This window comes from Notamacropus eugenii, chromosome 6, assembly GCF_028372415.1.
Source record: "Notamacropus eugenii isolate mMacEug1 chromosome 6, mMacEug1.pri_v2, whole genome shotgun sequence".
Lineage (NCBI taxonomy): Eukaryota > Metazoa > Chordata > Mammalia > Diprotodontia > Macropodidae > Notamacropus > Notamacropus eugenii.
In genome coordinates, this window is record NC_092877.1 from 55,592,738 (window position 1) to 55,620,056 (window position 27,319).

General features: G+C 39.7%; 1 protein-coding gene across 1 annotated transcript in view; it reads right to left on the minus strand.

Moving 5' to 3' along the window:
* CPZ (carboxypeptidase Z) overlaps window positions 1-26,961 on the minus strand; it is a 53,823-nt gene extending 26,862 nt beyond the window's left edge. The window contains exons 1-6 of the mRNA XM_072620120.1: window positions 26,748-26,961; window positions 18,471-18,503; window positions 14,564-14,938; window positions 12,313-12,525; window positions 8,800-8,996; window positions 3,269-3,430 (exon numbers count right to left, since the gene is read on the minus strand). Of these exons, the coding sequence (XP_072476221.1) occupies window positions 3,269-3,430; window positions 8,800-8,996; window positions 12,313-12,525; window positions 14,564-14,938; window positions 18,471-18,503; window positions 26,748-26,844 (1,077 nt within the window). The 5' untranslated portion in view covers window positions 26,845-26,961. The remainder of the gene's footprint in view (window positions 1-3,268; window positions 3,431-8,799; window positions 8,997-12,312; window positions 12,526-14,563; window positions 14,939-18,470; window positions 18,504-26,747) is intronic.
* Between the last annotated feature and the right edge of the window lie 358 nt (window positions 26,962-27,319).

Below are 27,319 nucleotides of genomic sequence, written 5' to 3' on the forward strand. Positions count from 1 at the left end.
CTTGATCTTCATAACAATCCTAAGAAGTAGCTATTGTTATTATCCCTATTTTTAAAGATGAGAAAAACTGAGGCAAAAAGAAGTTTAAGTGACTTGCCCAAGATCACACAGCTAACAGGCGTTTGAGGCTGGATTTGAACTCAAGTCTTCCTGACTCCGTACCCAGCACTCCATCCACTGAACCACCTAGCTGCATCAAAAATTGTAAATAAAATTATTGTTGCTGAGTCATTTCAGTTGTGTCTGATTCTTCATGACCCCATTGGGGGTTTTCTTCTAAAAAATACTGGTTTGTCATTTTCTTCTCCAACTCATTTTACAGATGAGGAAACTGAGGCAAACAGAGTTAACTGACTTGTCCAGGGTCATCCAGCTAGGCTGCGTATGAGATTGGATTTGAATTTGGGTCTCCCTGACTCCAGGTTCATACTGGAACTCCACAATCCCTACCTGCTATTCTAAAACCTCTGGTCTTACAATCCTCCTCCTGATTCATCCACTAACTAACTCACTGTGACCTTGGGTAAGTCAATTGTCATCTGTAGGCATTGGTTTCCTCATCTGTTAAGATAAAGGGATTGGACAACTGGACCTGGAATCTCTCTTCCCACTCTAAGGGAGTATCTCTATAGTTATAGGATCCATTTTTTCCAGAAGAAAAGAAATGCACACACACACACACACACACACACACACACACACACAGTTCTCAAACACTTTTTTTCTCAAACTCTCCCAAAGTTTTGAGTTTCTCACAAAGACTTCACATAGAGTGTATTAGTTGACTTTGCTCTGCATGGACATTCAGACATGCTGCCAGCTGAGCACACTCAGCAGGGCAGGTTTTAATGAAGCTGGATGCAAAGAGGCCTGGGGAAGAGTGGCAGAGATGGGGGTGGCAGCTGCAGCTCCAGGGGATCACCCATCCCCCTTTGGGGAGAAAGGGATGAATGAGGGGGCAACATGCCAATGTCAGGGCACGTTTATTCAGTAAAACAAATTCCAAGGTATTTCCTGGGATTGGCATTGATTTAGTCCAAACTCCTAGGCCTGTACGGTGAGGACTGATGGGAAAGGATAGGTGGAAAGGACACTCATCTCCAGATACATTTCAATTCCTACCTCCATCTCCCAGTAGAGGCTACAGGATTATGGTGCTGGTCATGTCCTGGTCACCAGCTAACTCACCTCATTTCATGCCTCTCATTAACCACACCTATAAAATGGGGGGATGGAGAATTTGACTCTATCTCTTTGCTTTCCATGTCCCTATACCTAGAATGATCACCACATCCCCACCCCATCATGTGCACGTACACACATATACACATGTGTGCATATACATGCATATATGTACATCACCTCCTGGCTTCCCTGGCTTCCTTTCAAGCATCTGCTCAAGTCTCATTTTCTTCAAAGGCCTTTCCAGGATCTAGATTATCTTCTACCTACTCTGTATATATCTTATATATTTATAGAATATGAGCTCCTTGACAGCAGAGACTGTATTTTGCCTTTCTGTGTATCCCCAGCACTCAGCACAATGTCTGGCACATAGTGAGTCCTTAAGAAATGCTTGTTGACACTAATTCATTGTTGGTGGAGCTGTGAGCGCATCCAACCATTCTGGAGAGCAATTTGGAACTATGCCCAAAGGGCTACAAAAATGTGCATACCCTTTGACCCAGCAATATCGCTACTAGGACTATATCCCCAAGAGATCATAAAAATGGGAAAGGGTCCCACATGTACAAAAATATTTATAGCAGCACTCTATGTAGTTGCCAAAAACTGGAAGTCAAGGGGATGTCCATCAATTGGGGAATGGCTGAATAAATTATGGTATATGAATGTAATGGAGTACTATTGTGCCATAAGAAATGATGAACAAGAAGACTTCAGAGAGGCCTGGAAGGACTTATATGACCTGATGCTGAGTGAAAGGAGCAGAACCAGGAGAACTTTATGCACAGCAACAACCACAGTGTGTGAGAGTTTTTTCTGGTAGACTTAGATTTTTGTAATAACACAAGAACTTCTGAAAAAAAAAAAAAATCCCAATGGTGGACCTCAAGGCAAAAAGTCTTCCACACTCAGAGAGAGAAATATGGAAGTCACTCACATAATATAGCAGATCATGTTTGTGTATGTGTATCTGTTTGTGTATCATGTTCTGATTTGTTATACGGATTCTTTCATTTATCTTAGTCTGACTACACAGCATGACAATAGTGAAAATATACTCAATAGGAAAGTTTATGTAGAATCTATACAGAATTGTATGCAGTCGTGGGGAGGGAGGGAGGTAGTGGGGGGTGGGTGGGGAGGGATAAAATCGCAATTGTATGGCAGTGATTGTTAAACATTAAAAAAAATAAAAAAATTAAAAAAAAAAAAAAAAAAAAAAAGAAATGCTTGTTGATTGTTGACTGACTAACAGGTTTCTAAAAGTACTTCCATTATGCTATGAGCTCCTGGGAATGAGGACTGTTGGGTTTTTTTTGCCTTTCTTTGTGTCCCCAACAATTAGCATGGTGTCTGGCCCCAGGAAGGCCCTCAAGAGATGCTTGTTTTAGATCAAATGTCCTAGGTCTTTGCCTGGTTTTACCACTAGCATACTATGTGATTGCTTCAGAGAATAACTCCCATATCACTGGGGGAAGAAAACCAAAAAACAAAGCATGTTGTAGTGGAAAGCACCTTGGACTTGGTGACAGAAGACCTGAGTTCAAGTCCTGAATCTGCATTTACAAGCTGTGTGATATTAGGTAAATTATTCCATAAGCTTCAGTTTCTTCCTTTCCAAAATGATAAAGTTGGATTAGATGATTGCCAAGGTTCCTTCCTATTTTAATTTCCTATACTCTAAAGTTCCTTTCAGTCCTAACCTTCCAATGACCTAGAGGAGCCCTCAGAAAATTAGAGAGAGACATCACTCAGCCCTCTCCTTTTGTAGAGGAGAATAGAGCTGGGGCTACCGCCCAAACCATCTGACACCATCTCCAGAGATTTTTTCAGGAGGCACAGAACAGGTCAAAGGAAGTATATTCAAAAGAAGAATACTTTAAAGTCTTTTCCCAGAACTAAGTCTAGGCTTCAATACACAGTAGGCACTTAGTAAATGTAGTCGTGATTGGGTTGGATTGAATTGGATTGGATTGGATTAGACTGTCTGAAGTCATATGAGTACATATGCCTATTTCCCACTTGGAGTTTAAAAGAAAACAATTGATAGAGATGGAGTTGTTAAAAGATGTGTAATTCATACCTTACCCCACCAGTAGTACTGTGGAATGGGAATATGATCAGTTCGAACTCCTCGGGTGCTTGCTAGCCGGTAATATTCTGAAGTCAGGTCAGGGAAGTTGCGGTTGAGGTCCAGATGCTGAGAGTTTTGCCGGCCACTTGTCCATCCATTATATCCTGCACCCTAAAATCAGGGAGTGTTTAAGTCAGATCAATATATCAGCTACTTCTCCACTCTCAGACAAGGTAAGTATGGAAAGGATGAGGCAGTGTGGTGAAGGGGTAAGAGTAGTGGACTGGGAGTCAGGAAATTGATCAATTAATCAATACTTAATAAGCATCTATTATGCACAAGTGAACACTGTGCTAAGTGTTGGGTTCTAATCCTAGCTCCTATCACCACATCCTTGTCTGACTTCAGACAAGGCTCTTCTTTTCTTTAGACCTTATCTTTCTTGTGCAAATTGAAATATTTTAACTAGATAATTTCTAAGCCAGCTCTACCATGCCAGTTTTATCATTCATTTTGGTTTAAATAAATGCATAAAGTCCAGGTGTTGCTAAGCAAATTGTGGTATATGAATGCACGGTCATATTGTTGCGCTATCAGAAATGATGAAATGGAGAGTTTCAGTGGAAACTAGAAAGAATTTTATGAACTGATGGAGAGAAAAATGAGCAGAAGCAATAAATCAATTTATGGAAAGACAAAAACATTAAAGAGAAAAAAAGCAGCTGAACAATTTTGGTAATGCAACAGCAGTCCAAAAAACTGAAAATAAAGCATGCCACTCAACTCCAGCCAGAAAGGCAATAAGCTTAAAATGCAGAGAGAGACATTTTCAAGCATGACCAGTATTAAAATTTCTTTTTGCTGGAATGGGTATAAATAGAGTTATAGAGATAGACAGATAGACAGACAGACAGACAGACAGACAGACAGACAGACAGACAGATAGATAGATAGATAGATAGATAGATAGATAGATAGATAGATAGATAGATAGATTTATGATTAAGGTTTCATGATTAAGGTTTCACTGGAGAGCTGGTAATTCATTGGGGAGATGGAAAGAAGGAAGTAGGAGGGACAGATTACAAATGAATGGTAAACAAATAATTTTTTTTAAGTCCAGATGTTGATTGTCTTATCCTGGTCAGGCCAAAGCTAAAGTAAATACTGTATTTAGTACTGGTCATCACATTTTAGAAAGGACACTACAGACTAGGGTTAGTATGGAGTGGGACAGTCAAGAAAGTAAGAGGACTGGGAACCATGATATGCCATGATAAGTTGAAGGAGCTAATAGTATTAGTCTGGAGAACAGAAAATTTAAGGGGGTAGGGATGAAAGCTATCTTCAAATATTCAAGGTGTCATCATGGTAAGGAGTTTGGCATGTTCTGATGAGCCCTAAAGAGCAGAATTAGGAGCAATGGGCAGAAAGGGCTAAAAATATGCTACTTATTATTTTTAATATATTTTATGTCCTAGTAGTCTTCCATTTCTAATAGTCTGTATTCTGTCTCTGAAAGTCCCTTCTACCTCTGAAATGGAAGAAGATTTCATCTTAACATAACCTTACTAGTAAGGTTATCCAACAATGGAACTGACTACTTCATTAGGTTGAGAGTTCTATGTCACCAGGACATATACTAAATCAAAGGCTATTCAATCAAACACCACTTCTCAGAGATACTAGAGAGGGTATTTCTACTTAGCTCGGGGTTGTACTTGATAATATCTCAGATTTCTTCTAGCTCTGACACAATGATTCTGTCCTTTTCAGGTACGACATCTTATGTTCAATGTTCTAAGATGCCTTTCATCTCCGCCATTTTGTGTTGCAGATTCTAAAGACTCTTCCATCTTTATCATTTTATGTTTTAAAATCTCGTCTGTTTCTTACATGCTACACTCTTTGCTCTACGGTTCTATATTCTAAAGCTCCTTCTATAATTAATGCTCTATTTTAGGCAGCCCAGTGGCATTGTAGATAGAGTGCTGGACCTGGAATCAGGAAGACCCACATGACTTGTCATAAGCTCTCTCAGTCTCAGTTTCCCCATCCATAAAATGAAGTTAACAACAGCACCTACTTCACAGTGCTGTTATAAGGATCAAAGGAGACAAAATAATAGCTAGCAATTGTACAACCCCTACTATGTGCCAGCCACTGTGCTAAGCAATTTACAAGTATAATTTCATCTTCTCCTCACAACAACCCTGGAGGCAGGCCCTATAATTATCCCCATTTTATAGTTGAAGAAACTGAGGCAAAAAGAAATTAAGTGACTTGCTGAAGGTCACAGAGCTAGTCAATATCTTAGGCAGAATGTGAACTCAGATCTTCCTGACTCTATCCACCGAAACACCCAGTGGCCTATGTACTTGCCTAATTTATGCAAAACAGTTTGCAAATCATAAAGTGCTATAAATATGCTAGTTCTTATTATACTCCATGTTCTAACAATCTTCAATTTCTAAAGCATTCTGTATTCTAAAGTTCCTTCCACTTCCGACATTCTATGATCTACATGCCAAGACCCATCTAGTTCCAATATGCCATGATTCTAAGGCTCATTGGCAAGCACCAATGAACTGGCTCTTTGTCCTCTTTGTTTAATAGAGTATATAATGAAGCCAAGGATGCAGAGTCTACATCAGACAGGGGCCTCTCCCTCCTAATGTGCTGCCCTCCCTAATGTGCTCTGGCGCTGTCAATTGAAAGCTTACCCGCCCAGTGGGACATAAGAGGATAAAAGCTTCAGACACTCACAAACGGAGGGATAGAGAGCTGTATGGGCCATAATTACTTTTAGTAGGATTTGGTCAGAGCTCAAGGGGTGAACCCATAGGCCTACTCTTCAGAAAAATGTACTGGTCTTCTCAATTGCCACAGGAAGCAAGTGAGGGCAGACTCTCTATCATGCTGCGTACAAGACAGGCCCCTTAAGGCCAAACCAGGCCAGCAGCTCAGGACTGAATCATCCCTTCCATTCCCAAGCAATCTTTTTCAGGCCAGTCCTGTAGGAAGCCTCCATCTTTGGATAGTCTGACCCCCAGGTTGTTCCAAGAAGGTAATCTGCTACCTTAATCTCCCATTTGCTATTTCTACTGACATTATGCAAGCCCAGGCCTTACCAACTCTTACCTGAACAACTGTAATAACCTTTAAAACAGGCTTCAAGCCTCTATGAAATTATGTGGCCTAGTGGCTAGAGCTCTACTCTTGGAGTCAGAAAGACTTGGTTTAGTTCACAGCTTATGTTCTGACTGTAGATCCATGGATAGGTTATTAACCACTCCTAGCTTCACTTACTTCATCTATGAAATTATGAGATTTCATTCTCCTGTAAAGTTCTTTTCATTTTTAAGCTTTTGATTCTGTAATCCATTTCTCTCTCACTCTGATTCACTCAAAATAATCTTAGTATACCTCTTTGTTTCTGCCACTCTGGTTCACCACACTTCACAAGCTCCCTATTACCCAGTTCTTACTCCTTAGCCTAAGGCATTAAAAGCCCTTTATAACTGTGCTCCAACATACCTTCCCAAGGGAATCTTTCACTGCTCTCATTTACAAACTTCATACTTTAACACATCCCTTGACCTGCCCCAAAAAATACACTAGCACTCTATCCACCCAACCACTTAGCTGCCTATACTTGCCTAATCTATGAAAAATACATTGAAATTCATAAGATGCTATAAACATGGAGTTTCCAGTCTCCATGTCTTGGTTCACATCATTCCTTATTCCTGGAAAGCTTCAGCACCTTATTTACCTCATCCAATCTGCCCCCGTTCATACCTTCCTATCTATCCTGCAAGGCCAGATTACAATCCCACGTTCTTGAAGAAAGATGACCTCTCCAAGGTAGAAACATTTCCTGTTCTGATCCAAGACCTCTTGGTTTGTTCTCTGTTACTGAGATTGACCATTCTTTCCCCTCTCTCCTAGAAATTAGCTTCACTAAATAAAGTCTCAAAATCCAACAGAAGATCCTCTCATATCTTATGGACTTTCCAACATATCAAAAAGTTTGGTTTATTCATAGTGGATAGAATTCAGGACTTGGAGTCAGAAAAACCTGAGTTTGAGTCCTGCCTCAGAAACTGCTAGTAATGAGAACCTGAGACTTCTCTGTGCCGTGTTTCCTCATCTGTAATAATGATGATGATAAATGATAATAATAGTAGCTTACAATTAGCGTTTATATGATGGTTTAAGGTTGGCAAAACATTTTACAAATATTATCTCATTTTATTGTCACAACAACCATGAGATATAGAAATAGGAAATATTATCCTTATTTTACAGATCAGGAAACTGAGGTAGACAGAAGTTAAATGATTTTCCCAAGATCACATGACTAGTGAAAGTCTGAGGAAGGATTTGAATTCAGGTGTCCATTATTTCAGGTCTAGTGCTCTGTGCATTGTGGTGCCACCTGGCTCCTGTAAAATGAGAGGTTCGAACTCAGTATCCTCTAAGGTTACTTTCCATTCCAAATCTAGATCCTATGCTTCATAGCCCCAGAAACATATGCCTACCTAAAGTCAAAGATGCAGAAGGAAATTAAAGACATTGATGCAAATGGCATTTCATCATGACCTTCCCAAAGAACTCCTTTAGAATCACAGAATTTTGAGGCAGGAAAGGAGCATCAGACAGGCATCTAAAGGGGCAGCAGGAAGCACAGCTTGGCTACTTACTACCTGTCTGACCTTGGCCAAGTCCTTTCACTATTACAGGCCTTAATTTTCTTATTTATCAAATGAGAGTTTGTGAACAACCTCTATGGTCCTTTCCAGTTATAAAACCTACTGTCTTGTACAATTATAATAAGAATCCTTCATGTAGGACTATTTACAAATTCACAAAGTGAAACTCTTCCAATTCCTTCGTTGAGGATTGTCTCCCTCCATTACAGCATAAGTTCTGTGAGGGCCTTTATTTTCCTTTGTATTCTAAGTGTTTAGCACGGTTGCCAGGCACACAGTAAACACTTCATAAAGGCTTATTGATTTGAACCATTGTCCAATGATTCAATCGTTTATAGATGGTATAATATAGATGATTTATAGTGATTCAATCAGTTACAGATGAGGAAACTTCATCGTTGTTGTTGTTACCTAGTAATTCTCAATTGTGAAAAACTCCTTATATCCCTATTGGGTTTTTTTTGGCAAAGATACTGGAGTAGTTTGCCATTTCCTGCTCCAGTACATTTTACAGATGAGGAAACTTAGGCAGACAGGGTTAAATGACTTGCCCAGGGTCACACAGCTTTTTAAGTGCCTGAGGCCAGATTTGAGCCCATGAACATGAGTTTTCCTGATTCCAAGCCCAGTGCTCTATCCACTGAGCCACCCTAACCTCAAGGAAAGTTAGAAACTCAGAAAAACTGAATGATTTGCCTGAGGACACTCAGCTAATAAATGGCAGGACCTCCAACCCCCTAATCCAGTGCTAATTCCACGGAATGATACTAGGCCTAAAGCTCTATCTACGCTTATGTCCTAAGGAATAATAGTCTAAGTTTTCACCTCTGCTGCTGCCACATCATAGCCATCAGGGTTCATGGAAGGTAGCAGGTGAATCCGGGTGGTGTTAATCAGGGTCTGGATTCGTGGATTGCCCAGCAGATACTCTGAGCACAGATACTGAGCAAGGTAGATGAGCATCTCCTTTCCAGTCACTTCATTTCCATGTATATTGCCAATGTACTTAAATTCTGGTTCAACTGTGGAAAGAGACATTGAGGGGGGCATCATTTGGAAAGTCGGAAATGCAGTTGCTTGGCCACGGAGTCACTAAAAGTGATTGGTGATCATTTAGCACTGTTGTGTCTGTTGAGATATCTATCAGAGACACTGGAATTTCAGCCTTTACTGGAATGCATCCAGTGATGGGAAATTCATGGGATAGTATACTTAGCCATGGAAAAGAGCCAGCAAGGTCTTCAAGGCCAATCTACTCATTTTACAAAAGCAGAAACTCAGCCCAAGGGAAGTTATGGGGCTCACTCTTAGTCAAACAGCTAGATGCCCTTTAATGTCAAGTCTAGTTCTAAATCTGTGATCCTATGAAGGAGGACCTTAAATTAGCCCCACTTGGCAAATGTGAAAATTGAGACCCTGGGCATCTACAGAACTTGCCCAAGATCAAGGCTGGGGCAACTACTTTAACTCTGGGGAACTGACTGTAGGGCTGTTTGATATCCGCTGAAGTCAAGTTAGCATCTGGTGAATATCTGCTGAAAGTTTCATAAGCCACTATCAACAAGAATGGAGTAGAAATAAAAAATGAATCTTTCTCTGCAATACATTCATAATTTAAGAGGACAACTTGAAATGGATTTAAAACTTTAAAAATAATATGCAAAACATTTATCCATCATCTCTTACCTTGCTGTAACAAGACCCAGCCAGGGAAAGCTAAAGAAATCTGACCAGGCAAAAGCATCTGAACCAAACATGAAACTCACCTATCTGAGATCCATGCTGAGCAAAAGGCAAAATAGTAAAAAAAAGAAAAAGAAAAAAAGAATTTATATATTCACAACATAATTTCACATTTTTCCCCTATAAAACCTCAGCAGTCAAGCAACATCAGTGAGAATAAGTAAATTACATAACTAAGTAAATACTCCTTGCTTGTGTCAGATCTTGGAAACTCCAATCTACCTGATTTATCAATGAATGACTGTTTGCGTGATGGTGATCTACTCACTTTTACTCTCCATGTCAATTATTCCTGAAAAACTCATTGAAACTAGGAAGAAATAGAATCTCACCATACCAGCTGAAATTTTGTCACTTTAAGGCTTGTGAAGAATTGCACATACATTATCCTATTTCATCCTTACAACCTATGAAGAGGTGTTAGTAATGTTTCCATTTTATGCAGGAAGAAACTGAGGTACAAAGATGTTAAGTAACTTGCCTAGAAATACACAGTAAGGATCTGAGGAAAGATTCAAACCCAGGCCACCTTGACTCCTGGTCTAGTACTCTATCCACTATACTATGATTAAGCAAATAGAATGACTTCAGAAAATGCAATTTCTTGCTACTTATTGATTACAATTAGGTTTTTAAAGCAATGTCTACTTAACATGAAGTAGAGATGTGGCGGATACCCATGGAATATGATCAGTAATCCAAACTGAATGATTTAGGCTAAGAAAAGCTAAAATAATAACAATATATAACAACACCTTATCTTAAGTAATCCCCTTTTGTATATAAGCAGCTCACAAAGTACTCCGTAGAATCTCAGCTATAAGGCATCTCAGAGATGATCTATGCCAACTCCTACATGAAAACCATCCCCTCCCCCAGGGCTTCAGTGAAATAGGTACATCAATGCACTGTTGTTAGAGCTGTAAACTGGTCTAGCCATTCTGGAAAGCAACTCGGAACTACGCCCCAAAAGTTATTAAACTGCACACTCTTTGATTCAGTGAGTCTCTACTCCTAAGAGTATCAAAGAAAAAGGAAAAGGATTGATTTGTACAAAAATATTTATAGCAACTGTTTTTGTGTTGGCAAAGAATGGGAAACTGAGGGGGAGTGCCCACTAGTCAGGAATGGCTGATGTAGGAATGTGATGGACAACTATTTCTCTGTAAGAAATGATAAAGGGAATGACTTCAGAGAGAAGAAGGAAGGTTTCTATGAACTGACTGACAGTGACGTGAGCAAAATGGTATACAAGAGCTATAACATTGTAAAGACAAAAGCAAAGAAACAACCTTTGAAAGATTTAGGAACTCTCATTAATTCAGTGATCAGCCAGGACTCACTATGAAACAGATAGCTCACTTCCTTATGGAGAAGTAATGAATTCAGAGTGAAGATTAAGACATATATATATATATATATATATATATATATATATATATATATATATATATATAATATGCATATATATTATATCTTATAGGATATATCACATGATATCACATCATATCATATCATGTATATATACATATAATATGATATAAAATATATATATATCTTAATCTTCACTCTGACTCTTCTTTGTGTGTGTGTGTACGTACACACACACACACATACCTGCATAAACATGGCATGGCAAATGGAACCATCTATTTTGCTTGTTCTACACCTTTACAGCAGGGGTTTTGTTTTTCTTCTTTTCTCAATGAGGGAAGGGAAGAGGGAAATGAAGTAGATGTTAACCAATTTAAGGAAATAAAACTTTTTTTTTAAAAAAAAGACCCTCTATAATATCATTACCAAGTGGTGATCCATCCTTAGGAGCTGGTACACAGTGGAAATGGGACTCAAATACAGGCCTCCCCATGATGAGTTTGGGCTCTTTCTACCATAACATACCACAACGACCATATCAGGGAGCAACAGTCATCCCATCAGGCACAAGTATCAAACCTTCATTTTACTTGGTACTTTAGAGGTCTTAATAAGGTGCTTCAATTCAGAAGTGTTTTAACGTGGGGCAGTAGCCCTGTAATCACATTATAAGAATAAAGTCCTGAGTACTGACATAGACAGTGTGGTTCAGGAAAAAGAAGGTAAGAATCTGAGTCAGAGCAACCGAGTTCAAATCCTGGCTTTGTCACATCTTAAATGAACGGTGAAGTCATTTAACTTTCTCAGGTCTCATTTTCTTCTTCTGTAACATGAAGGGCTTGAATTAAATGATCTTTGATGTCCCTTTGAACTATCTATGATTCTATGGCTATTTAAGGGATGATATGATGTGTGGAAAGAGCAATGGATTTGAAGTAACTTGTGAATGGCTTTCCCACCTAATAGTCATGGTCCCACAAGATGGCCCCTTAACTCATAGTAACCAAATGTCTTCATCCATAAAGTATGAGTAATAAAGGTATTAATCTCTACCTCCCTGTAAAGTTGCTTTGATGAAGTTACATTACATATCTTACAAAGCGTGTGAGCCATCATTATAATTATTTGAACCTCCCTTTCCATTAAGACATGCAACATTTTCAAGTCCCTTCCATAACAGAACTTGCTTATCCACAAAAAAAAAAATGCTCTCCTGCTTACGTAATTCATGTTGACCCGGTCGATTTGAAAATTCAATTACAAGAAGATCCTTCCCGTCAAAGCTGCGGCCAATACTATAGGTCTTGGCAATGTGAGAGCATCGGGAAGCTGTCTTCTTGAGCACTCTCACCATCTGTGGGTACGAGTGGTGTGTGAACTGGATGAATGTGGAGGGCATATTGGAGGGCAGCTCTTCATTCTCATCTAGGCTTCCTGTGAAAAAAGAAGGATTGTTACATCCTGTGTGAGCTTAGGCAAGTCAACCTCTGCTTTCTGAGACTCGGTTCTCGTTTCTGAAAAATGAGGGGGTTAGGATAAAAAGTCCTTGTCTGGTGCTCTGTGTTCTACAACTGTCTGACATTCCCTGTTCTCAGGTCCCTTCTATCACTAACATTCTCCATTCTCATGTCCCTCTGTCTCTGATATTCCCCATTCTAAGGTCCCTTCCAGCTTCTATTTTTTAAAGATCATTTTTCTACTCTGACACTGTGTGTTCTATGCTCTTAGATGCAGCTAAGTGACATGACGGATAGGTCTCAAGTTAGGAAGACCTGAATTCAAATCCAGTCTCAGACACTTATGTGCGTGGCCTTGGATGAGTTGTTTAACCTCTGTTTGCCAGTTTCCTGAACTCTAAAACAGTCAACTTTAAAAAATCTCTAAGATGTTTACGTCTTAGAGTCTCTAGTATTTTATGAATCCATGACATTGGTACAAACAATTGCTTCCCCACCCTCTAGACAGGTGGTCCTTATCTGATAATACTGACAGGATTCAGACAATCCTATTGACCTCTTTTATGCTCTCCACCCTCTATCCCCAGTGCACTGAAAAAAGTCTTCCTAAACAGAAATGATGAGATGAATAGGAAAATATGGATTAAGGTGACATAAGGACAAAAGGAAGAGAACAATGAAAAAATATGTCTACGATGCCTTAAGGGTTACAAAAACTCTTTCCTTGCCTCAAACTTGTGTAGTAGATAGATTATGCACTACATAGTAGTGAATACTAGGTAAATGAATCACTCGGCGCTACATATTTCACACTATGCTAATATAGTGCTTGGCCCTATATACAGACTCATTTTGATAATAAAAACTAGATAATTTATGAAGGTATTCCAAGCACTTTATAAATATTATCACTTCCCCCCCCCATAGTAACCCTTCAAGTTAGGTGTTATTGTAATGCCTATTTTACAGATGGGGAAACTGAAGCAAACAGGGCTAACTTACTTGACTTGCCCAGGGGTCACACAACTAGTAAGTGTCTGAGGCCAAATTTGAAGTCAGGAAGATGAGTCTTCCTGACTCCAGATCGAGCACCCCATTCACTGAGCTGCCTAGCTGCCATTAATAAATGCAGAACTTGGTACTACAATAACATACTTGGTTCTATGCGGAAGCAGTACTTGGTATTAAATAAATATTGTCCTCAATAAATATAGTATGGGTTAATGCATAGATGCAGAGCTTGGTTCAAGTCTAACACCATATTTTATACAGCTACCTGCTATACTGCCATAACCTGGTCCAACATCCAAAATTTATACAGAGCCAAGAGACACTGAATTAAATCATTTGTGTGTGTGTGCATGTGTGTGTGACATGTGTGTGTGTGGGGGGAGATATAGAACAGTCTGTCCAAAACAAGTCCATTTTTGCTTAATTTCCTCTCTAAATACAAACACAAAAAAAATGGATCAAAACATTTATTTTGGTTGATGTCTAAGAAGAATGAATAAAGTGGATGCTTGGGGATCATAGCATTTTAGAATTTAAAGGAAACTTGGAAACACCCTAGTCATACATAGCCTTATGGGATTTAGAATCAAGAAGGACCTAGGTGAAGGGGCTCTTAGTTTCTTTTCTTATCATTGGCACCTTTGGCAGTCTAGGAAAGCCCACAGACCACTTTTTCAGAGTAAGTTTTTAAATGTATAAAATACAATGCACAGGATTACAAAAAAACCCTTCAATTATGTTGAAGTAAAGATGTAATTTTTTAACCATCCAAGCTTATGGACCTCCTGAAATCTCTCCAGAGATCTGATGGGTCATGGAACCCAAGTTAAGAACCCTGATCTTTTCCAATGATTCCTTTTTCAGAAGTGACTTTCTCTTGGCCACCCATTAAGTCAGGGGCAGAAGAGAGCTCTGGATCTACTTTTCCCATTTGATACATTGCAACGTCCTAGACACATAGTATGAATTAAAGTGATTTCATGACTCTGAGTCTATGTATTCACCTCTCAGTTTTTCTAAGGGGTTATAGCATCCTTCCTCTTCACTGACAAAGAAGCGATCACAGTCCAGAAAGTAGGGCCAGGCCATGTCGATCCCATCAAAAGCAGGTTGGCAACTTTTCCTCAGGCTTTCACAGACATGCCGACAGGGCCTCATGACTTGGCCTCCATCACATCGAGGAGCCAGGATGGAGCAGCCCAGGAACCGCAGGTCCGGGTTACATTCTCCTTGGAGCAAGTTGTGAATCACACTCAAGAGGATGTACTCAGAGCTGAACTCCACCACCTCCCGGGACTTCTGATCCAGCAGGTTGGGATAGGAAGTCTTGTTGTAGGATAGGTCATTGCAAGAGAGAAGATCGAGGTCCACACATTTGGCTGCAGAAACAACAAAATGTGATCAGCACATAGAAGAATAATCTTTATAACATCACAGAATGTTAGAGCTAGAAAGAGCCTTAGAATAAGGAATATCAAGGAGGAAAGTAGTGGTATGCTGGTAAATATTTAACAACTAGGTCTCTGGGGAAAAAATATATACAACATACTTTTAAGTTAAATCTGCATTAACATTTCTCCATCGTTTTCTTAAGTCTAGACAGTCAAAAGAACCAAAAAATCAAGATCTGGTCAAAATTTTAAATTAAAAAAAGTCATATTTAATTTATAGATTTTTAAAAACACCAGATTAAAGCAGGAATTCACCTTTTGTTTTATTATTATCTCGTTCATCAATGTTTGGCAATTCAATTTGATTCAACAAATATTTATTAAACACCAGCTATATACAGATCACAGATAGGTGTCATAGTGGACAGAGTGCTGGGACTGGTGTCAGGAAGACTTATTTTCCTGGGTCCAAATCTGACCTCAGATACTTACTAGCTGTGTGACCCTGGGCAAGTCATTTCACCTTGTCCACCTCAGTTTCCTCATCTGTAAAATTAGCTGGAGAAAGAAATGGCAAACCATTCCAGTATCTTTGCCAAGAAAATCCCAAATGGGATCATGAAGAGTCAGACATGACTGAGCAACAACTCCCAAATATGCAGAGCACTACTAAATGCCAGGAGAAGTGCAAAGTTAGATAGAACATGGTCTCTGCTCTTAGGGAGTTTACAGTTTAATAGGGAGACAACACACAGCATTGACAACTATAACTTATACAGCCTAATCATGTCAGATACAATGTAGACCTATATATGTCACATGATAGTCTCATGTTATATTGCATAAGACTATCAGAGAGCTGGTAACAGGTTTTATATGAAATCAGAGAAGGAAGGATTGTGAATATCTGGTGGAATCAAGCAAGCTTTCCTGAAGGAGGTTACATTTGAACAAAGCTTTAAAAGATTGGTAGGAATCTCACAGTGATGGAGGAAGGACATCCCCTACATAGATATAGCACAAGCAAAGACATCTAGCCAGAAAAAAAAAAACATGGGACAGATTTAGGGAACTGAGAATGGTCCATCTTGACTGGAATCCAAAGTGAGAAGGGAATAGTATTATATTAGGTTAACAAGGTAAGCTAGTGCCAGATTGAGACAGTCATGGAAACTTGAATGCCAAGCAAAAAAGTTTAAGTCACTGAAAATAATAAGGAACCCAGTTGAGGATCTGAAATATAACAGTGACAGATCTATGCATGAGGAAGATGATTCTAGTAGTGGTATGAAAAATGTTTATAGTAGAAATGGGAGAGGGGAAGTAAGGGAGGAAGATTCATTTAGGAGGCTATTGAACATAATGGAGACAGAAGCCAGTGAGAGCTTATGATGGTTATTTCCCCTCTCTGGACCACAATCTCTTCATAAGTAAGATGAATATTGGACCAAACAATCCCCAGTCTCGATGGAGTAAGCTCTTTCTGGCAGATCATCCAAGCAGTACATCTACCCACACACACCATGTGTCCAATAACCTCCAATGTATTTCTTGCAAGTTCATTAAACTGAGCTGCCTTTTGTCAAATGATGACAGAGGAGCAAGATATTTTCTTCATTTGAAAATCCATTTGCTTTTAATTCTTTCAAAAGCTAAGATCAAATATGGTGATAAATTTCCTGAATCACATCACCTTCTCTGGCATTCTAAATTAGGAAAAACCAAGAGCCTCTTTATATAGTTACAAGATTAACATCAGGGGGAAAGAGCAATGGTTTGTTTGCTTGTTTTCTCTCCAGACTAAGAAGGGAATTAGATTTGATTACTGGGCATAGCTACTAATCATCTCTCTTTAGAAAATAACAGGACTGTGTAGTAAACAGAATGAGCAGACTGAGGATGTTTGAAGGTCTGACTCAGTACATCCTGCGCAACCTCCAGTTCTCCTATGGTCTGGAAGCTCTGAATATCTAAATATCTCCTGAAGTGTGTGTGTGGGAGAAGAAACATAGATAGTTGGAGACTGAGAGAGATAGAGATGCTATTAATGATATTGAATAGGAAAAAGACTTGGGATTTCACTGGTATAGGAAACTCCTCCTTGGGAAACTATCAGATCAGGTTGGCACCTTCTCTGAAATGTATAGTGTTACAGAATTACCAGAGATATTAAGCAATTTGTCCAAGGTCACATAGTCAATATGTGTCAGAGGTGGGGCTTGAACCTAGATCTTCCTGGTATCCCAATATCTATTGTACCACAATGTCTCTTGTTAGAGAGACAAACAGACAAAAAGAGAGAGAGAGATAGAGAGAAAGACAGGAAGGAAGGAAGGAAGGAAGGAAGGAAGGAAGGAAGGAAGGAAGGAAGGAAGGAAGGAAGGAAGGAGGAAAGGGAGAAAAAAGATAAAGCAAGCATATAAGAGAAAGAAAGAAAATGAAAGAAAGGAGGAAGAGAGGGAAGGAAGGAGGGAGGGTGGGAGGGAAGAAAGAAAGAAAGAAGAAGAAAGAAAGAAAGAAAGAAAGAAAGAAAGAAAGAAAGAAAGAAAGAAAGAAAGAAAGAAAGAAAGAAAGAAAGAGAGAGAGAAAGGAAGGAAGGAAGAAAGGAAGGAAGGAAGAAAGAAAGGAAGAAAGAAAGAAAGAAAGAAAGAAAGAAAGAAAGAAAGAAAGAAAGAAAGAAAGAAAGAAAGAAAGAAAGAAAGAAGAAAGAAAGAAAGAAAGAAGAAAGAAAGGGAAGGAAGGGAGGAAGGAAGGGAAGGAAGGGAGGAAGGAAGGGAAGGGAAGGAAGGGAGGAAGGAAGGGAAGGAAGGGAGGAAGGAAGGGAAGGAAGGGAGGAAGGAAGGGAAGGAAGGGAGGAAGGAAGGATGGAAGGAAGGGAAGAAAAAAGAAAGAAAGAAAGGAGGCAGAGAAAGAAGAAAGAGAAATTATATATATAGACAAAATAAATGTAGTGCCTCTGGAAATAGCCATATCAGTTAGCTTAACATGACTCTTGCTATTCGTTCCATCAACAAAGCAGGAATGAGGGGAGAAATTGGTCAGATAAGCTAAATGAATTCATTCTGAGATTCAGGGAGAAAGGCTCACAGATCTCTGGCAGCCCTTCAGTCTGGGATACTGCCACTCACCCACTCTCTCAAGTTCACAACTGTAGATTATGAAGGTAAATTTTCTGTCCCTTCACCTGTCTTAGCCATCAGTTATCAAGTTCTGGGAATTATGATCATATAACATTTCTTGTGTTTATCCTCTCCTCTCTAGTATCATTATTAATCCCTATACACCCACATCTCCATTTGGATCATTGCAATTGTCCCCAAATATTTTCTGGAGTTCAGATCCTGCCTTTCCTCTTTATAGAATTATTCCTGTGGCCTTGCCCAACTCCCTTCACTTCTCTACACCCCAGCTTCCCCTCTATAATATAAGGGTGTTGGTCAAGATCTCTAGGTCTTTCAGCGCTCTAAAACCTAAGATCTATTCACACACAAACACACACACACATGTATGCATACTGTACCATTTCCTGCAGTTGGAGGACTGTGGCATTCTCCTGAAAACAGAGGAAACAAGGATATTAATGATTCATTCAACATTCTTTTAAATTGATTCATGCATTCAACAAATATTACTAAACACACAAAGGAAAAGAAATAGGTTGGGAACTTTGACTCTAGTCTTGGTTTTGCTCCTGATTCAGTGTGAAGTCATGGGAATCAATCAATCATATAATTACCAATTAGTGAACAGGAACTTCAGGAGGCTTCATACATAACAAAGTATTAATAACACTACTTTCTACAGTAACAAAAAACTGGAAACAAGGCAGATACTCATCAACTGGAAACATGTCTGAACAAATTGTAGTATGTAAGAGAGCAGAGATTGTTCATTGATTATATTTGAGTCCTCAGTGCTTAGCATTATGCTTGGCATATGTTGTTCAGTTGTTTTCAGTTGTGTCCAACTCTTCATGACCCCACTTGGGGTTTTTTTAGCAAAGATACTGGAGTGGTTTGTCGTTTCCTTCTCCAGGTCACTTTACAGATGAGGAAACTGAGGCAAAAATGGTTATGTGAATTGCCCAGAGTCAAATAGCTAGGAAGTATCTGAGGTCAGATTTGAACTCAAGAAGGCAAGTCTTCCTAACTTCAGGCTCAGCACTCTTGTCCATTGCACCACCTAGCTGCTCATGCTTGGTATTCTTAATAAAGTTCTTAATAAAAACTTGCTTGTTGATTGCTTACTGCATGGTAAGAGATGATGATTATAATGCAGAGAAACATGGAAAAACCTATACAAAGTGATACAGAGAAAAGCAAGCACAACCAGAAAAAACCAACCTAAGCAATGACCATAATAATGGAAATGCAAAGAACAATGACAAAACAATTCAAAAAATCAAATACTGTGAAATCAAAGGACCCAAGATTAGCCTACCAGAAGAGATATGAGAATGAATCTCTCTCCTTTTGTGGAGGACAGGGTAGTATAGAGATGAAACTCTGCATGTAATATCAGCTTTGTTTGATGCACTGGTTAGTTTTCCTGAACTGTTCTTTTTTTCCCTCTTGGTCATTATATGTTATAAGTGATGGCTTTCTCAGAGGGAGAGACATACACTGGAAAAGGGAGGTCTGGTAGAAGCCACAGATTTTGACAATTTTGAAAAATAAATCTAAAAAAATGTATGATTTAGGACTTGAAGAAATCTTAGAGATTTTTTAGTCAAAGTCCCTAATTTAAGAGATTAAAAAAAACCTGAGGCCCAGAGATGGAATGGGACTTACCCAATAGTAGATAGAGTACATAGGGGAGTTAGAATTTAAACTCAGTATAAGAATGTACCAGTGACAAGCAATACTGTGATGAATGAGGCCAACATGAATACCTTTCTTCAGTGTTATTTCATTCCATTCCCCTTGCCACAAACTTCATTTCTGTCAAATTGTCAGCTAGCCATTCCCTTTATATGACATTCAATTTCCCATCTCCAGGCCTTTGTCCACATGGTCCCCCATGTCCAGAATGCATTTTCTCCTCTCCTCTGCTTATCAGAATTCCTAACTACTTTCAAAGCCCAGTTCAAGCACCACCTTCTATGTGATGCCTTCCTTGGTCTCCCAGCTATTAATACTTTCTCTGTGAAACTACTTTTGTAAACTTCATATTTATTTGCTTGTGTTCAAGCTACCCCCCAACAGAATGTAGGTTCCCTGAGGGCAGATATTACTTTATTTTTTTCCTTTGTATCCTCAGCCTCTAGCACTGTGCCTTATGCATAGTGGGCACTTAACAGGTTGTTAAATTGAATTAAGTTTAGCATCTTATAGTTTGAAAGATCTCAAGTTACTTATTTGACTTTATATAAATGAAACTTTTAAAAACTGACAATATGTCCAAATACAGCTAAACTCAGAATTATTAAATAATTTTATTTTCTTGTCTAAATATGAATAACCTCAGTGTTTTTGAATAACTTCATTTTCTAATTCAATTCAATGAATGCATCAATAATGCATTGATGGGAAAGGGAAGAAGACATACTCGGGCAATGAAAAGCAAACTGTATTTAAAATCAGGAGACCAGGGTTCCAGTTCTAGACTCCAACTAGCAGCATGTCTGTGGACAAGTCATTCCCCTCCTCTTGCGCCTGGAGTCTCTGTTATTAAGAAGTCATTTGGAAAATGACAAAATATGATCTTACCATGATGTAATGGGAGGATCAAGTGAGGTAACACATATAAAACACCATCAAAGGGTCGTGGAAAGGTCGGGGATTATCGGGTATTATTTTTGTTTCTGCATTTGTCATGTTATTATCCAGTGAATCAAACGAGGGGTGGCAATTTCCACAGCTCCCACCCATTTGGCATAAATGTTCTCATGGGCATATGTTAAGTGTGAATTTATTGGGTAAATCAGCTTATTTTAGCTTATGAGTCACCGACACTTAGGACATTAAACAGTGCCAGACACATGCTTACAATGGTCTAATTTGGAACTTGAACAAAATAGAACAAAAATCAATACTTTAGAAGAACCAGAAAAAGAATGTACAAGGACAACAACAATGTGTGTGGCTCCCGTGCTTCCAACTTTAGCACTCTCAAAGAAGCAAAATGGGAGAAGAATTCTGTCAAAGGAGAGACTTGGACCACACAAGTGCAAATGTTCCTAATGTTCTAAGGAATCTGATGTTCTATGTTCTGAAGTTTCTTCCAGCTCTGATTTTCTAAGCACTCTAACATTACATCTTCTAATTAATGTTTCTTCCAGCTCTGATGTTCTAAGATATCTGATATTTCATGTTTTAATGTCTCTTCCAGTCCTACTTTTCTAAGGCATCTGATATTCCCATGTTTGGAGGTCCTTTCTAGCTCTAATGTTTTCAGGAATCTGACATTACATATTCTAAGGTTACTTTCAGCTTTGAAGTTCTAAGAAATCTGACATCCCATATTCTAAGGTCCTTTCCAACTCTGATGTCATACAGAATCTGATGCTCTATGTTCTGAGTGAGGTCCCTTCCAATTCTACCATTTTCTGTTCTGTGCCCTTGAACCTCTTCCATCTCTGGCAGTTTCAAAAAGGAAGATCTGGATCTAATACAAAGGAAAACTGTCTAGCAATAGGAGTTGTCCAAAAGTAGAAGAAGCAGGCTTGAAGGTGGGTTCTCTTTCACTGGAAGTCTTTCACAGAGGCTGGAAAATCACCTATTGAAGATATTGTCATGGGGACTCTTGGTCAAAAATGATCCAAATATTCTCTCCTTTAGGAAAATATTCCAACTTCTTTCAACCATTTTTGTATAGCCTATCTCAAGTCCTTTCATCATGATGCTCAGTTTCCTCTGGATATGCTTCTGCTTGTCAACACCCTTCCTAAAATGGGACATCCATAAATGACCATAGCATGCCATATCTGGAGCCCTGTCTGAACAGGCTAGAGAGCAACAAGAATACCACTTCCTATGTTCTAGACTCCCAGGACTGATTAAGATGGGCCCATGGGTCAGTTCTGAGATTCTGTTCTAATGTTCCATCCAGCTCCAACTTTCCAGAGTTATATTGATTTAAAGTCAGAAAACCTAGTTTTAAATCCCCACATGTCTAGAGGGTCTCCTTCCTTTCCAACTCTAAATCCTATTTTTTTATTACTTGTGTGACTGAGGCAAGTCTTGTTGCTTCTCTGAGTAGAGGACAGTGAATGAGCCCAAAATTTGGAGTCGAGGAGCTTCTTCCGAGACAGTTTTTTCAACTGTGAAATAATTCTCTGAAAGAAATGTAAACTATTCACTGAGGACAAAGTCATGTGCTCCTCTTCAGTTTAGTCTCTGAGAATCAAGATTAATATTTACTGGTCTTTTGTCTTGAGTTGGATCAAAGCATTAAAGCAATCCACATATTTCACCAGCACAAGGCATCTAAATATAAGAAATAAGATTAGGATCATGAAATTTAGAGCTGAAAAAGAGTTCCCTCCTTCCACAGAAAAGGAAACTCATGCCAACAGCTGAAAAGCAGCTCTTCCAGTATCATAAACTAGCAGAGTTGAGATTCAAGTCCATTATCTCTTACTCCAGAGTTAACATTCATTTCTCTGAATCACTCAATCTTTTAGCTAACTTATGTTGTTGTACAGTCATTTTTCAGTCATGTCCAACTCTTCTTGATTTAATTTGGGTTTTTTTTTGCAAAGATACTGGAGTAATTTGTCATTTTCTCCTCATTTTACAGATGAGGAAACTGAGGCAAAAAGGTTAAATCATTTGCCCAGGATCACATACCTAGTAAGTATCTGAGACCAAATTTGAATTCAGGAAGAAAAGTCTTCCTGACTCCACATCCAGTGCTCTACCTACAGTTCCACCTAGCTGCCCCTTAGGCTAAGGTTGCATCAATATAGACATGGGGTTCAAAATATGGAATTAGCCATTCCTGCTGTTCTCCATCCTGGTTAAATAATATAAATATATAATACTACATTCATCTCTGGATGCCACATTTAATTTTGAGAAGGTCATTGACAAGTAAAGTGCTTTGAAAACAAATCATACAAGACATGGTTAAAAGAATTGGGGAGGCTTAGGCTGAAGAGGAGAATTTGAGGACACAAATGTTTGAAGGGTTACAATGTTACTTTGCTTGGTCCCAAAGGACAAAAGTAGAATAAAAAGAGGTACAAGTTACAGAGAGGTTCAACCATGAAAGAACTACCTGCTGATGAAAACTCTCCAGGGGTTGAATGGATTATTTTGGAGATCTGGTAGAAGAGATTTATACTTTGGGTTGGAGTTATACTATGAGCCCTCTGAGTCTTATTATGCCTCTGAAAGTCTATGATTTTATGACATATGTTAAGGAGATTTAGACCAGTGGTTTCTAAACGAGGTTCCCTGGACCCCAAGGGGCAAGTGGATAGATTGAAGAGGGTACATGAACTTAGTTGGGACATTTCTTTCCTCTATTTAACAACAATCTTCTGAGAAGGAACCTGTAGACTTCACCAGGCTGCCAAAGAGGTCCATAACACATGCAACAACAACAAAAAAAAATGGTGAAGAAACCCTGATAAAGACAATCTCTGAAGTTCAGCTTTGGCATTGTGATTCGGTGACTTTTTGAAATGCTTCACTCTGAACACCAGATGGCGCTGCTGTTAGCAGTTAAGGGTCCACATTTCATCTGAAATATCGAAAATTATAGAAACTCTGAATCCCAGAAACTTTCAGAGTTGGAAAGGACATTGGATCATCTCTTCCAAATTGCTGGAATCCTCTCTCTAAAGCATTCCTAGCAAATGTTTATCTAGTCTCCTCTTGAGCAACTCCAGTCACAAGGAGCTTACTGACAGCCATTGCCTTGTTGGACAGCTCTAATCGGATAGTTACATAAAACTGAAACGTGCCTGCCTGTAACTAACGCAGCACCATTGAATCATGCATGCATTGACAGCTGGAGGGAACCTTAGAGAATATTTAGTCCAGTACCTTTCTTTTACAGATCAGGTAACTGAGACCCAAGTGACTTGCCCAGTGAGGATGAGCTAGGACTCAAACCTATCTCCCCCCACCAATAGCAAAATTCCTTCCTTTGTATCATTCAGTCTCTTAATACACATTCATTGATCTGAGTTGTCTCATTTCTGACCAAATAGAATGTCATTAAATCATAGATTCCCACCTCCACCCCCACCCCCACCTCCGCCAAGGCTTAGAGATAATGTAGTTCAGCTCCATGATTTTATGTATGTATGGGAAAACCAAAATCCTGAGAAGTAAAGGGATTTGCATAGGTTAGCAAGAGACAGACCTGAAACCAGAATTCAGATTTCCCTATTCCTGGATCGTTGCTCTTCACTATAATGCCTTTATGTCTAATTCTTTCTTCCATTTTTCGTGCCTTCCCTCCCCCTCCCCCCCACCCCCCTGCAAGCTCCCAAGTCTCCTCTTTCCTAGGTGAATACCCTGTGTTTTTACTGAGTCTTGGATATGATATGGTTGCTTTTCTTCTGGAACATTCTTCCTTGTTCATAGTTATGTTAGTTCTTTTTTCTTAAGATCAAAATCTTGCTTCCTCTTGAAAGTCTCCAGTGATAGAGAGATTACTGCCTCATAGTCCATTCCATTTTCAGGCAGCTCTAAGGAGACAGTGTCTCCTGATATTGTTCACCTCTCAATCCTATTTCTCCTCCCAGATGATCAGGTAGATTATCATATAATTATATAGTTTTCAGAGCCGAAAGAAACTTTAGAAACAATCTAATCCAAATTGCTATTGTTAGTTCATATGCTGAATTTTATATTAATTGAAAAAAATTGTTCTGTAGTGTTTTCACATTATAAACAACTTTGACAGAGAGCCAAGATTTCCCAGAATTGGTCACTCCCTATTGGGAAGTTAACTCTTTTCATCCTGAAAGCAGATTATCTAGCCAATAAATGATCACTACACAGCATAATCTACTGGACCAAATAAGATGGTAGTCTCCTGGAAGAATTAATGGTCAATGTCAATAAATGTGGCAATCAGTAAGCATATGTTTCTTGAGGACCTTTCATGAGGTTATCTCTGTGAGGAATGGACCGCAAGAGCCCTTAGACAATGTGGTCACTATAATTACATCCAAATATGGTATTTCTATGACAACCTATAACATTTTATACTTATTATTCATACTCATGGAATACTAGAGTTGGAAGAGATATCAGAACATAGACTAACATCAGAATGTAGAATCTTTACTTTCTATATTTTTACATGAAACAAAAAAAAATGAAGTAAAGAATTTCATCAGGGATATTGTGGACAAAAAAAAGGGGGCCTTCTTTGGGGCAAAAACAAGTGATAACTGATGAATAGTTCCTAAGCTCCATTGGTCTCCATACAATGTCAAGAGAATTAGAAGTCCCCTCCCAAGAATACTGTTTGGACTCCACTATGGATGACTTAGAGAGGTATATGAAAGAGAATGCCATAGTGTGAGTGAATGGAGGAGGGAGGGTGACATTCCGCACCAATGGAATTATTAGCCATATTAATAAGATCACAGCTCCCTGAAGGAATCACTGAAGGAAGAAACAGGAAGAACTTATAGAAAGTCAAAGTTTCCAGGAATCTTAGAACATAGAATGTAAGAGCTGGGAAGGATGTTAGAACCTAGAATGTCAAAGCTGAAAGACGCATTAGAATTTAGAATGTCATGGTTAGGAGGGAACCCGGAAAATCAGAGATGGCAGGAGACTTGGAACCTAATATTGTAGAGCTGGGAGGGAAATTTAAAAAACAGACTATTTGGGGCAGGGGTACCTAATTAGACATTATCTTGTCCAACCACCTTATCCTTGTTCGTATTCCATTTTACACGGAAGGAACATGAATTTTTGATCTTATAGGGAGGAAACTTGAGTTCACAGACAGGGTAGAGTTTGTGGTAGAGAAAGAAGAATCTAGGTCTTCTGGATCCCAATTAAGTGCATTTTCTTCTATTACACTGCACCTTTCTTTGTTTAATTCTTGATAACATAAATCCCCAGCATTTGCCTGGGTAGGCAACATAGAGATCTAAGTAGAACGTGGGGGCAGGGATTCCTTCCCATACTTTCTGCCCCTGTCAACCCCCAAAATGGTTGTCAGTTTCATATCCAATCCTTGGAAAGCACTGCAGGACCCCACAAATCATCACCAAAAAACCCTGTTCTCCCACTAATCCCTACCTCAGGCTAAATCTGGAAACTTTAGGTATCTACACTTTGCCTAGTGGATCCAAAGTTCACCAGGACTGAATACCAGGCTGACCAGTGTTCCTGGAAAGGCAAGCAGGAACGATTTCCCAGCACCCATCCGCCTCCTTCCAAACACATACACAAGACATATGGCCCGGACCTAGCCAGTAGGGGCAGCGTCCCAGCCATACTTGGCTAGAAGTCATCCCTTAACGGGACGTAGCCCACCCTTGTCCCACCACGTGGCTATACAGATGGCCTTGATGTAACCAGCAGAAGTGGTACCCCAATGAAATGACCTCTACCTAACTTCCCAGAGCTGGGGAGCGTTCTGTACAGCCTCAACCTTACTTCCCATCCCCTAACTTCTCAGCTCAGCATGCCTCTGTCCAGTCTCTTTTTAAACTACACCCCAAAGACATCCCCCTTTCCCCGGATTGAGCCCCGCAAAAATCCCTAATGGAGCTAAGGGACCTTATTTTCCTGCTCCTTGATGTGTGGCTGCCTTCTCCCCTCGGGGCTCCCATCTCCCTTGGGACCAAAGGACGTGGCAGTGGCCCTTCTCTTACCGATAGTGTCCTGATCGGGCTTACAGCGGGGACCAGCCGCGGTCAGCCCAGTCAGAGAGCCGAGCAGCAGGAGCGGGAGCGGGAATGATGGCCACATGGGGGGGCGCCCTTTGTCCGCTGCGGCCTCAACTGAAAGCTGTGATGTGGCAGTGGCTGCAGTGCGCTCCCCTCGCAGACTCTTGGAGCCCCGCAGCCTAGCCCAGCCCGTCCTCCCCTCCCTTCTGCTCCCCCCTCCCCCACCCTCTGCCGGCCTGCCCTCCTTTCCTCCCGCACCGCGCTGCGCCAGGGGCCAGAAGCCCAGGGAGAGTGGGCCCGGCGGACGGATGCTCGCACTTTATGGGATCTTAGCACTGAGAATCAGATTACAGTTGGCAGCTCGGCCGCCCTAGCTTCTTAGAATGGAAAAGGGTGGGGGTGAGGGTAGTATTTAAAAAAAAAATAGGTCTGAAAGAGGGAGAAGAGAAAACAGATAAACATTCCTCCCATTCCTTTCATTGTCTTCAGTCTTTTAAATGAGTTAGAAACTGGGGGGAGGGGGAGCCTCTACGAATCTCTCTAAGAGACAGATCTCA